At 36.7% G+C, this 13,548-nt stretch overlaps 1 protein-coding gene and 1 pseudogene across 5 annotated transcripts in view; one reads left to right on the top strand and one right to left on the bottom strand.

Annotated features, from left to right (window-relative positions):
- Nucleotides 1–13,548, top strand: part of ATP6V1H (ATPase H+ transporting V1 subunit H) — a 119,985-nt gene that overhangs the window by 18,343 nt on the left and 88,094 nt on the right. For 3 of the 5 annotated variants that reach the window (XM_012751765.3, XM_076005295.1, XM_076005296.1), the window contains exon 7: nt 3,024–3,077. The exons of the other annotated variants lie outside the window; for them this stretch is intronic. In XM_012751765.3, the coding sequence (XP_012607219.1) occupies nt 3,024–3,077 (54 nt within the window). The remainder of the gene's footprint in view (nt 1–3,023; nt 3,078–13,548) is intronic. 5 annotated transcript variants of the gene reach the window in all.
- On the bottom strand, nt 5,489–6,386 carry LOC142871886 (inositol polyphosphate 4-phosphatase type II pseudogene; annotated as a pseudogene).

The raw sequence follows: 13,548 nt of genomic DNA, 5'->3' as shown, positions 1-13,548 counted from the left end.
GCTGAGAGCCTTCCATGGCAGCTCCTGTGTCTGCCTCAAGATTGGGAATCACCAAGATTTGTGTGAGAAATCTTGGTTTTGGGAGAGCTTTCTGAAAGTTTCTAGTGAGGTCTTTTATGCCCTTTTGGTCACATAACTTGGCCAAGCCGTCTAACCAGTTATACCAATAAACAAACTGGTCTTCACTGCTGCCAGAGGAGTTTCAACTGCAAACAGCACATTAGGATCATTAGTCAATCTGCTTGTCCTTGTCTGGCAGGGTTGATACCAGGCTTCCAGGAGCCCCTGGGGGAGCCCGGAGCTGCTGGTCCAGCTGCGAGATGACTGACTCCTACTGGGGTTTGTCCTCGTGATTTCACGGTTTCATTGTGGGATTGAAGAGTTAGGGCTAAAGTGAAGTATGAGACCTGTTTATTGGTTGTCTTGGTTGCTTACGGGCCTCTATAGCTGTACTTCTCCATGCAGGAAAATAGCTTGCAGGTGTAATGGCTGGAAAAATGACAAGTTTTTGCTTTTTGTCTTCATGTTTCCTCAGATCAGTGTAAAAGATAGGACACTAATGAAAGTTCTTTGGAGTGTCTTTTAGGCTTTCAGTGATGAAGTGTTAGGTGGTAAGGGGGAGGTTTGGTGGGAATGATGCTCAGAAAAGGAGAGAAATAAAGATGGAGGAGGAGTCTTCTGGGGATGAAAGGTAGAAGAGAATGAGATTGTGTTGTGGGGGTGGGTGGCATGGAGGAATGGGACCAGGAGAAATAATACTGGTAGGTTATTAGATTACAAATTAAGTAGTAATATAGATTTCAGGTGACTTTATTGTAATAGATTTTAATTTGAGGCATAAGAGAGACACCATGATATTTTGCTTAGTTATACATTTTGTCTTATCATTGCCTGCCTGTTTTGGGGGAGCATAATTGCTATCTATATTTGGGTAGAGATTTTAGTGTCTTGAAAAAAATTAAATCTTTTTTATGTCACTAGCATCAATTTTAACCATTTTGGGAGGCTTAGTTTTAAAAAGTATGTTTATAAGAGCCACCAATTTGCAGATTTTACCGTTTGTGAGGTATTTAAAAAACTGGGTTTTTAAACCATGAAAAAAATAGGTGTGTGAAAATGAGATTTTAAATTTCTAAATGTAGTATATAATTTGGAATCAGAATGCTTAGTTAAATATGATACCCATCCTTTTTCCTACTTTGAAATGAGCTGTTCCTTTAAACTTTATTCTGCTTTCATGTTAGCTTTTGGATATAGTGGTAATCAGGCTCTATTAGAGCTGAATTCATAAAAGGACAATTGTTAGGGAGGGATATATGCTGTAGTTTGCTACTAGCTTTTTGGGCAATCTTACCTTAGACTTTTCCTCGTAGGAATAACATTTATAGTGTGCCTCATAGGTGATTTGTCACTTTTGGAATGATTAACTATGGTTGTAATCACACACAACAACTGAGGGGAAATATTTCTCTGTTCACTGGTGGAAGCAAATACTTCAGTATTTATAACAGTTTTCATTAGAATTGAGCTTTCTGGTATTAGATAAATACTTTTCAAAACATTTCTAATGCAGTCTTTTTATAGTAGACTCTTTGGTTTTAAGTTGTGGTTTCTGCTTTGCAAGTCCTGCTGCTGCAGGGTACTGCCTAGGGCACCTGGCACAGTCTGGCTTTGCTTCCCAGAGACCGGTCACTGCTTCTGCTTGGCTTTCATGGCACTGTCTCTCTTGCTGTGGGCAGATACTTCTTCTGTACTCCTCAATCAGGATTAAATTGCAGACTCCTTGTTTAAAAAAAGTGACATGGAATTATTTTTGATTTTATTTGCTATTTTGCTCCAATGTCATGTGATAGTGCTTTATCTGGAGGTCTGTTTTTCTCTATCATAAGTGTTTTCTCTCTCATGAAAAGGACCACAATTTCATAGGAATAAACTCTCAAAAGTCAAAGTTTGGCTATTTTATTCTTTTACCTTATTATTATTATCTTTAGAAGCTTTTTAGGTAGTGTAGAGCATTGTACTTGGGTTATGGGGTCTCATGCCTGACACTTAGTAGATAATAGTTATTGAATAAAACAAAATGAAAGTTTCCTTTCAGAGATTATCACTTTTTTCTTGCACTTTCAGCCTCTGACTTTCTGCCTTAACTTTTCTTTGGTCATTTCTGTATAACATTTGAGATTTTGATTGTCATTATAACTTGTTAGCATTGCTGTGGATAACCTCATTTTAAGTTTCATAATCTGATACGGTATCTTCCTATCACCAGGCACCTATTTTGAAAAGCTTTGCCACAGAATTTAGTATAGATAGTTCAGTACAAGGTAGGCACCTTATTGGAAAACAATTCAGTAAGTAAATCCTGAGGCTTGGAAATGTGTACTAGCTTCACCTATGAAATTTAGCTGGAACTTAGTATTCAGTTTATTATTATTCCATTTTTAGTAATTTATTGATGAAAATATTATCTGGAAGAGCATAATGACATATGGAATATTTTATGTCATCCCCATGCTTTTGCTTAGTAGGATTAGGGGGAAAATTATGAAGAAAAAGTTATTAACAAGAAGTAGGAGGCCGGGCGCGGTGGCTCACGCCTGTAATCCTAGCACTCTGGGAGGCCGAGGCGGGCGGATTGCTCGAGGTCGGGAGTGTGAAACCAGCCTGAGCGAGACCCTATCTCTACTAAAAATAGAAAGAAATTAATTGACCAACTAAAAATATATACACACACAAAAAAAAATTAGCTGGGCATGGTGGTGCATGCCTGTAGTCCCAGCTACTTGGGAGGCTGAGGCAGGAGGATCGCTTGAGCCCAGGAGGAGTTTGAGGTTGCTGTGAGCTAGGCTGACGCCACAGCACTCACTCTAGCCAGGGCAACAAAAGTGAGACTCTGTCTCAAAAAAAAAAAAAAAAAAAAAAAAGAAGTAGGGAAAAAATTTGCTTAGCTCCCTTTTGTAAGCTGATAAATTAGGATAAAATTAAAGACAAAACTAAGTAATAAGTTATTTATTTCATAATAGAAACTACGTGGTAGCGGTGTTGCTGTTGAAACAGGAACAGTCTCTTCAAGTGATGTAAGTATATTACTTCTGAATTCACTGGCCTCCTAACACCCTGAAAATAAATTATTTTGAGTCATGGACATTTAAGATTTTGAAGGTGTTTACTAGTTCTCAGACTGTAAATCCATGGATTTGCTGTGTCACCTTCAGTTAGGTTAATTGTATTGCAAAACTATATAAATATTTGTGGTCTGTGGTGATCACTTTTTCTGTGGTAGACATGAGACTTGTTCTTCTCTGTTACTCTTTTATTTAGGCTTCTTTTTATTTTTGTTTTTTTTTTTGAGACAGAGCCTCACTCTGTTGCCTGAGTGCCGTGGCGTCAACCTAGCTCACAGCAACTTCAAACTCCTGGGCTCAAGCAATCCTTCTGCCTCAGCCTCCCAAGTAGCTGGGACTACAGGCATGTGCCACCATGCCTGGCTAATTTTTTCTCTCTATATGTTTTTAGTTGGCCAATTAATTTCTTTCTGTTTTCAGTAGAGATGGGGTATTGCTGTTGCTCAGGCTAGTCTCGAATTCCTGAGCTCAAACAATCCACCTGCCTCGGCCTCCCAGAGTGCTAGGATTACAGGCATGAGCCACCGCGCCCGGCCTCTTTAGGCCCCTTTTTAATCAAAGCAAGCATCTGAATTCAGATGCACAACTGGAGGGAATAATCTTAGTTTTTCTTTTCAAACTTCAGTTGTCTGATAAACTGTCTAATATCTGTCTAATCCATAGGTAAATAATACATCAAACAATTGAAAGAAATTCAGTTACCTGATGGTACTAAACCTCACTGCTGCACTATGCAGTTTAGCATTTTATGTGGGGCTATGTTGTGGCCAACCCCCACATCTCTCCCTTTTTTCTTCTTTGACCAATCTTTCCCCACATTTTTGTAGTGTCAAAAGGTTAAAGGTTAAAACTAATCATGACTGTCCAAGTTCCTTTCTTGGCTAAAGTTATCTTTCCCATTTGCAAATGACTTAAGTTTGCTATACTCTTGGAGTAGCTCAGAAACTGGCAGTAAATTTGGACAAGTAATGATGGGCATGATTGCAGCCAGTTGGGAGAAAGATAGGAAAAAAAGAGGTGAGGTATATCTAACTTCATTTGTTGGAAATATCTCTGGGATATCTCTGGAAAACATTTTAGAGGGTAGTGTCTGCAACCTGCCTATAAGATTTAAATGAAGCTCTGTAGGAGCCATGTAATATCCATATTGGTTACTGGTCTTCCCGTAGTCTGAATGGAACATATTTGTATGTATGTCCTAAGACCATAGATGGCAGCAGACTCCATTTTCAAAGCCAAGAGCTGGGCTTCTTTTGGGGCATGAATTGAAGGCTTTGAAGAATACTATTTAGGGTCAGAAGATGGCCATTAGTCTTCTGAAGTGGAATCAGAACAAGGTGTAGAACTGGATGAACCATCTCGGGATCAGGATAGGGAAGAGGAAGTGATAGTGGGGAGGAAATCTAGGTGTTCAATCAGAAGCAGATGTTTACATTGGGAATCTTTATTTTATGTGGCTTGAATCTCTACCAGTTTGAAATTTGAAAAATTGTTTAACCTTGTGCATTTTAGGCTTATTGGTAGATTTTTAAAAAAGATGTTTTCAGAATCATTTGTCTTATAAACTTAAGTGGTTGTTAAAGTGTTTATAAGTCATTAAAGCTTAAATAAGGAAGTGCAAGCTCTGCTGACATGACATTCTTATTTTGCTGTTTTCTGTGCAGTGTATTGGAAAGACAAAACCGATTAATCGAACTGGCAGTGTGTTAGTTTGATGGCTTATCTGGTAGATTCATACACATACATCCTAAGTGGAAATTAGCATCAGGAGTATTGTAAGAACAGGATGGCCTTTGATTTTCCTTTTTCTTCCTCTTAATGCCCCTCAAACCTGGACATATTCTCAGATTCTTCCTGAAGGCTCTTACTCTTTCAGACAGCTATCTACTTGAAAAGCGACTCTATGAGTTAGAGTAGGGTGTCAGCCCTTCCTTTGATACTGTTTTTTTTTTTTTAATTTTCAGAATCTAATTTAAGTCATTTAGTAAGACTATAAACCAAAGAAAATAAAACATGCCAAAGACAAGAGAAGTATACACCAACCAATAACAGGTTTCATTTTCTCCTAAGAAAATACTGCTTAGTAAGATTTAAAAAGAGAATGAGGCAATTCATTTTGATCCTGTGGCAATACTTTGAAGCTTACTTTTTGACCTAGTCAATTTTACATTTCCAGATGCTATGAAAAGCTATTAAAAGCAGTGTATGCAGAAAGCAACACCAATGGGGATTCGAGTATTTCATTTTCCTGACTGTAGTGATGATTTGGATCTTACTTTTTCTTAAAGCATCTTTTAAAGAATTCTTCAAGCTGTCTGGAGAATGCTGGCTTACAGAATTAAGCAGTGGATCTCCATGGGTTGTTAGAAGAGGTTGTAGTTGATTGATGTTGCTGAGAACTTCTTTTGCTTTGGCTGTGTTTTCAGGTGAACAGTAAATAAACTGGTACCCAATATTTCTTCTTCCCATTTCAAATCTATGGAGTAGTTTCTGAAGACCACCATTCTTAAATCCCAGAAAATGGGCTGCTGGGGCTCTCACAACAGTGACGACTTCATAGACAGCATCTTGCGAGTGAGGGCTCCATGTGTGCATTCTTTGCAAATGTAGATTTACTAGAACAAATTCTAATGTTTTCTCTCCTTTGTTGCTGCTTGATTTGAAAGAGGACCCTGTTTCTTTGCTAAGTTCTGTCAGAATATCTTTATACATACTCACCAATCACAGTGAGTAAGGACATGTTTTTTGTAGATTGACCCCGTGTGGAGAAAGTTTACCAAGTTCTTTTAGCTTCCAGTTTCTACACAAATCTTTTATGTGAGGGGAAATCAATTCCTTAGGAATATGAAAAGAAAGTGTTCTCTGACGTCTGTTCCCAGATTTTCATCCACTTGTTATCTATCATGTGGGAAATCTATATAATTTACATACTGGGTTTTTAAACACTGTATTCAAAAAAGGTGACATTTCTGGGGCTGTACATTCACAAACGAGTGCACACTTTTGTCTCTGCACATCTGTTGCTATATGGTTGGCTTCCCCATCCTCAATCTCCCCCATCTTTACAACACTGACTTCTGTGGTGCCAACCACTTTGCCACCACCTGAAGTTCTTAGGCTCAGGGCCAGGAGTTGCTGCTTTGACTTCAGTAGCTCTCTCACTTTAAAATTGGCCTAGCTTAAGAAGCTTTGCCCACCTTCTGGCAGGGGATCCTCATGTTCAGGTAGGACACTGGTTTGAATGTTTCGCAGTTTGTTATAAAGGATATTACAAAGGATTCAAATGAAGAGATGCATAGGGCAAGGTATGGCGGAAGGGTGTGGAGCTTCTGTGCCCTCCCTGGGTGCACTACCCTCTAGGAACCTCTATGGGTTCAGCTATCTTGAAGCTCCTGATACTTGTATTTTCATAGGGGAATCTTAATCTGGCAGCTGATATTTACTTAGCACTCACTATGTGTCTGGCACTGTCTCACTCATTTTACATATATTAATACATCTCCATGAATATTTACACTCCTTCTTGTGTGGGTCATAGCATTAGCTACGTTTCATGGATGAGCAGTGAGGCCAAGCAGAAGAACATGCCAGCCCGCCCAAGGTCACACAGCTAATGAGTGGCAGAGACTCCAAAGGAATGAATTACATAGAGAATTACTTTTGAGGCAGCTGAACTGGAATTGGATCTTCAGGCATTCCTCAAGTCACATTGCCTACTCAGACTTTTTAATATATGGATGTCGTATTTTAAAATCCTTTTTTTCCCCAGAGTAAGGAAAGCAGTTTAATAAACTGCATTACCTGTTATTGCCACTTGATGTCAGTATAAAACAAAAAAGTTTTATACTACAAAATGAGAAACAAACATGATTCAACGGAATTATCTTTTAAAATGGCAACAGAAGCATCATCTATCTTAAGTTATAAATGAATCATTACATTTTAATCTAAATGATTGTACATAAATGGAATTTCCTTAAAATGTATTATTTTGTTTCTCTAATTGTGGAAATAATAGACCACATCAAACAATATGTACTTACCTTAAAATTGTTCAGTTCTTTATTGGGTCTGCTTTTTTTTGTTTGTTTTTGAGGCACCAGGGCTAGAGTGCAGTGGCCCAGTCATAGCTTACTGCAATGTCAAACTCCTGGGCTCAACTGATCCTCCTGCCTCATTCTTCTGAGTAGCTGGGACTACAGGTGTGTGCTACCAATGCCTGGCTGATTTTTCATAGAGATAGGGGTCTCACTATGTTGCTCAGGCTAGTCTTGAACTCCTGGCCTCAAGCAGTCCTCCCACCTTGGCCTCACAGATTGCTATTGGCCGAGTGTGGTGGCTCACTCCTATAATCCTGGCACTTTGGGAGGCTGAGGTATGAGAGGATTGCTTGAGGCCAGGAGTTTGAGACCACAGTGCCAGGATTACAGGTGTGAGCCACTGTGCCTAGTTTGGTTCTTGAATGTGAATTATAAATCTTCTCTTCTGAGGAAACAGTGTAGCCTTGGAAGTGGATTGTTGTGTTGATGCCCTGATCCCTCACAAACTTCACAAGACTTAGAAAGAATCTGCGAATTTCTCTTTGTTTTTTTCCTTGTTTTCCTTTTTCCTCTGCCTAGCTTCATTTGTGTAGTACACATATCTGGAGAGTGAGATGACTCCTAGCTCCTGTGTTTGTTTGTGTCCTATTTTCTGGCTATTTGTGTTGCAGACTCAGTCTAGCATTAATTGCTAGATGGACATTGTTTCACTGGCAGTAGGTGACTTGGTTAAATTGTCAGGTTCTCCTTGCTTGTTTTGTCTTGCTTCTCAATGTTCTGCAATAGTTCTGTCCAGTAGAACTCCCTGCGATGTTAGAAATGTTCTGTATATCCACACTGTCCATTATGGCAGCTCCTGGCCACGTGGCTCTGGAGTTCTTAGAAATGTGGCTAATGTGAGTGAGGAAGTAAATTTTCAATTTTATTTAGTTTTTAAAAATAGTTTTGTTGAAATATATTTTACATACCATAAAATTCATTCATTTGTAGTTCAGTAGTTTTTAATATGTTTAGAGTGTGCAACCATTTCCACCACACTCTAACTTTATAATGTTTCAACCTCCCCGCCCCCCCCCACAAAAAAAAACCAACCCTGTGCTCATTAGCAGTCTTCCCCATTCCTGTTGTCCCTTCCCACCCCCTGGCAACCAGTAGTCTACTTTCTGTCTCTGGACTTGCCAGTTTTGGACATTTCATACAAATGAAATCATATACATGATCTTCTGTGATTAGCTTATTTCATTTAGCATAATATTTTTAAGATTTATCCATGTTTTAGTAAGTATTAACAGCATTTTTGAAAGAGAAGGGGGAAGAAAAAAAGTTTTCTTGCTTTGTGCCAAATTTCTTACATTGTTTTTGTCACTGTTCTAATATCCTTATTAATGGGAGGTGAATTTTACTGCTTTGGCTTTTTTTTAAATTTATGGATGTTCTGATGTGATACTCATCTTTCTTCCAGAAGAGATGGACAACTTTCTTGAGTTAGTTCTTTACTACTTTGTTGATAAGTCCATCATAAATGCTGTTTGGGCAGAAGTCAGTGGGCTGTGTCAGTAATTCACATAGTGTAGGCCTGTTCTTTAACTGCAGTCTGCTCTAGCTCATGAGATGTGAAGTCTGTGGAGACCTAAAGTAACTCACAGGCAATTACAAACAGTCCCTGGACTTAATGATGGTTCAATGTACGATTTTTCGACTTTACAATGGTGTGAAAGCAATGTGCATTCAGTAGGAACAGTACTTTGAGCACCCATACAACAATTCTGTTTTTCATTTTCAAGTAGGATATTCAATAAATTATGTAAGATATTATGTTAATACACTTTATTAGAAAATGGGCTTTGTGTTAGATGATTTTGCCCAACTGTAGGCTAATGTAAGTGTTCTGAGCACTTTGAAGGTAGGCTAGGCTAAGCTAGGATCCTTTGTTGTTAAGTGTAATAAATGCATTTTTGACTTAAGATATTTTCAATTTACTATAGGTTTATTGGGACAACCCCATCTTAAGTCATGGAGCATCTGTACATGTTTTTTGTGTGTGTAAGTTTTGATAGTATTGTTATTTACCTAAAGCAATTCTTTTTCATTGTCCTTTTATCTTTTTTACAAAGTTAGTGCTTTTCAAACATTGGGAATCTTTAAAATATATGCGCAGAATGAATGTTAAGAAAAGGAGGAAAGATAAGAACCTATGACTTTTGTTTTTCTGGTGAGATTTTTGGAAGGATTGCCTGGAGATATATTCTGGCAATGCCAAAGAAAATTAAATGGTATTTAAGTACAAGACTTTCTTTTATATGTCATTTTCAGAGTATAGCACTGATGACGATAATAAGATAACTTAATACTATGTATTTATTAGCTGGGAAGTTGTGTACAAAGCAATAATTTATAAAGTCAATCATGTTTTCTTAGTTATGCAGCAATAATTTTTCCCTATAATAAAGATTCCCAGTAGCCATGTTATTAATTATAATACATGATTAAACACATTAGATGAAAGCAGTACTTGAAGAAGATTTATAATTTTTTAAACTAACAGTGAAATTATGTTTTTGTAGGACTGTATCTTAATTCAGTTTAGGTATTTTATAAGTATTGACTTAAGGGTCTCTTTTAATAAGCCAACTTTAAGAGGATTCTTGGGGTGAATATATTTTAGTTCCCGAATATCAGGAATAATAATAATATACCTTACAGTTGTTTAATGTTTTATAGAAACTGACTTCAGTTTCATAATAGTTTTTTTGTTTGCTTTTTTGGTTTGGTAGAGCTGGTATTATTTTCCTTTGCTAATGAGAAAACAGTTTGAAGAGGTTAAGTGATTTGTCCAGTGTAATGTGGCCAGACTTCTGATTTCTGTTCCAGTGTTTGCTCCCTTCTTCCCTTTCTTTTGTCTTTTTCTTACTTTTTAATTATGCCATCACTTACATAAAGTAAAATGCAGAGGTGTTAAATGTTCAGCAGGATCAATTTATATTTCATGGCTCCTCCTACTGCCTTCACCTCAACTCCTGCGAAGATTATCATTATTATGATGATGTCTATTACCATAGATTAGTGTTGTCTGATCTGGAACTCTAGAAATGGAATCATATATAGTATGAACTCTTATGTGTCTGGATTCTCTTGCTAACTATTATGTCTGTGAAATTCAAGTTGCATTTAGCAGTAATTCTTTTTCATTGCAATGTAGTATTTCATTATATGAGTATTAACCATTCTCTTCATTGATGGATATTTGGGTTGCTTCTAGTTTTTGACTACTGTGAATAATCTTATTGTGGACATTCTTGTACATGCCTTTTGGCAGATATATATACTTTTGTCTGGGTAATTTTAGAATGAAATTGCTTGGTAATGGGATATATATGAATTTAGTTATAGTAGATATTACCAATTTCCTAAACCAGTTTGTGTACCCCGCAACAAAGTATGAGAATTTATTCTAATTCTCTACTGACACTTGGTATTGTCCTGTGTTATTTTTTAAGTGAATGTCTATCATAGCAACCAAACTCACATGTACATACACGTGCACATTCACCTTTTGTTCTAAGAGAAAAGAGTTATTTAATAGTCATGAAACATTAAATACTTTTGGAACTGTTTATCAGCAGCCTTCCATTTCATGTAAAACTGGTTTATGGTACTTAGTTTAGTCAATTATTTGTTTGAAAAGTTAATCTTGGTGCTTCACTCATATCAACAATACTGTGCATTTTTACTATCTGTCTGTTAAACAGAGATGCCTTTTACTGCAGTGCATTCTTGGTTTCTCAAGGGCTGACAATTCCAAAATTTAGATGAACATATCTTTACTCTTTTTCATTTAGTTTGCACTAAAATCCTAGCGTTTTGAAGATGAACATTGAAAATTTGTAAACATTTTTATTATATAACATTAGTTTTACTTTGGTACAATATCACTAATGGTTTTATGTTTGTCTTTTAATGCATACTTATTTTGAAATTTCTTAATTCTTGAATTACTTTGTAATTCTACAGAATATGGATCTCTGAGAACAAATTCACCAAAGGTGTACTTTGGTACACCTTTTTGGTACCTTTTTGGTACACCTCAATTGCCATTTTCCCTATGATGTGATTATTCCACCATATATACTAAGAGTTTGCATTTTCAGCAACTTTGGAGAATTTATCTAAATGATATTCTTTTAAATGTGTTGAGAAATAAGTGTTTTTTCTGTATCGTTGAGATTTGCTAAACAGAAAGTGCATGCTGTGGCAGCTTCTCTGCCCAGGATACGTGGCACAGTTCAAAGAACAGTAGCTTAGGCATGAAGAGAGTTGATTTCTAGTGTCAATTTAAGATTTACTCACAATTTTAATTTTAACAAATTATCTCACCTTTTTAAGCCTTGGGTTTCTCATCTGAAAAAAATGAGGATCATAATAATGAGCCGCTGATATCATTAAAAGGGGAAATTTTTATTTCCCTTTTTAAAATTTTCATTTGAACTTTAAAAGTACTTCATTAATATATACATGTTAATTGTCTTTGTGAAAAGTAAGTTTTTTTCCTTTTATTGACAGATTTTTTGGTAGAAGGGTTAAAAAATCCATTTGATTGCAGAAAAAAACAGAAAAGCTTTACAATAAAGAAGAACTAGTTATGGTTGAATAACATAAAAACCCAAAGAAATATTATTCAGGAAACAATACATTGGGCATCTAAAACTTTTTTTATGTGAATGTATTTTTGTTACGTTAGTCCATTTATAGGCAGTACTTTGTCACTGGAGAAGTGAATTACTTTAGCAATTTAAATTTAAGCTATTATCTGGCTAAATGAGCTTTTACACCATAAATATTTCCTAGTAAAATAAGGTGACTTAGGATAAGCTAAAAATTGATTAGCAATTTTTACTGGTTCTGAAATTGAGATGATTTAAATTAAAAAAAAATTAGGTTGGTTTTATGAAGTCCATAATTGCTTTAGCAAGTACTTTTTTTATTTCAGCATATTATGGGAGTACAAATGTTAAGGTTATGTATATTGCCCATGCTCCCCCTCCCCCCTCGAGTCAGAGCTTCAAACGTGACCATCCCCCAAATGTTGCACATCTCACTCATTATGTTTGTATATACCCATCCCCTCCTCCCCCCCTCCCCCTGCCCAACACCCGATAAATGTTATTCCTATATGTCCACTTAGGTGTTGATCCATTAATACCAATTTGCTGGTGAATACATGTGGTGCTTGTTTTTCCATTCTTGAGATACTTCACTTAGTAGAATGGGTTCCAGCTCTATCCAGGAAAATACAAGAGGTGCTATATCACCATTGTTTCTTAAAGCTGAATAGTACTCCATGGTATACATATACCACATTTTATTAATCCACTCATGTATTGATGGGCACTTGGGTTGTTTCCACAGCTTTGCAATTGTGAATTGTGCTGCTATAAACATTCGAGTGCAGGTATCTTTTGTAGAGTGTTTTTTGATCTTTTGGGTAGATGCCCAGTAGTGGAATTGCTGGATCAAATAGTAGATCTACTTGTATCACTTTAAGGTATCTCTATATTAGCAAGTACTTTTAATAGTCATTGAGATTTAATCTTCGCTCTAAAAAGAAACTGGGCAGTAGTGCCACATTGTGTACATTTTTGCAGTATTTATCATTTATATCATATAGAATTTTTTGGTCAAATTTTTAAACATTTTTGTGTGTGTGTGTGGTTAATTTGTATTTTATGTAATGACTCCATGGAAGAATGCACCCAGACAGACACTTTACACACAAGACGAACTTTGTCTCATTAATACATACTTAAAAACATGTTACCAAAAAACCCTGCAGAAACCCACCTTGAAAACTGAGTCATTGCCTGTACATCCATGTGGGATCAAAATCCTGCACAGTTTAGTAAAACACCTTTCTTTCTCCTGCACCTTTTTGTCTGCTGTTTGCTTTTACAAACTGGCAAAATGTGGGATTAGGGAAGTATTTTGTGAGAGGCAGGTGCTACATTTGTTTCTCATTATTTGTTCAAATTGTGCTCTAGGCTTCCAGTGACAAAGTGCTTCTAGCCCTGGCGGGGTCACTGATTTACTGGCTCTTCCTCCACATACACAATTATACATCATTAAGCATGCAGCAGGACTAAATGGATAGTACAATTCTCTGTCTTTTAATGCCTGTGTACAGTATTTTACTAAATGGGCCCATAGAGAGGCTGGTTTCAAACACTGCTCTTACAGGCCGAATTATAATGTTGAAAATCTGTACTACTTACTTCTGCTAGTTGATTTTTCTTTGTGAAGGTGGAAGGAAGGCTTGGATATAAAAGGAGGAGAAATCAGAGGAGTGGTGTTATGTTGGTGTGGGGGGAATCTACCAAAAAGCCTGGCAT

The sequence above is a fragment of the Microcebus murinus genome, chromosome 7 (assembly GCF_040939455.1).
Source record: "Microcebus murinus isolate Inina chromosome 7, M.murinus_Inina_mat1.0, whole genome shotgun sequence".
NCBI classification, from domain to species: domain Eukaryota; kingdom Metazoa; phylum Chordata; class Mammalia; order Primates; family Cheirogaleidae; genus Microcebus; species Microcebus murinus.
Note: the sequence above shows the minus strand (reverse complement) of the source record. Positions and strands in the feature narration are given on the sequence as shown.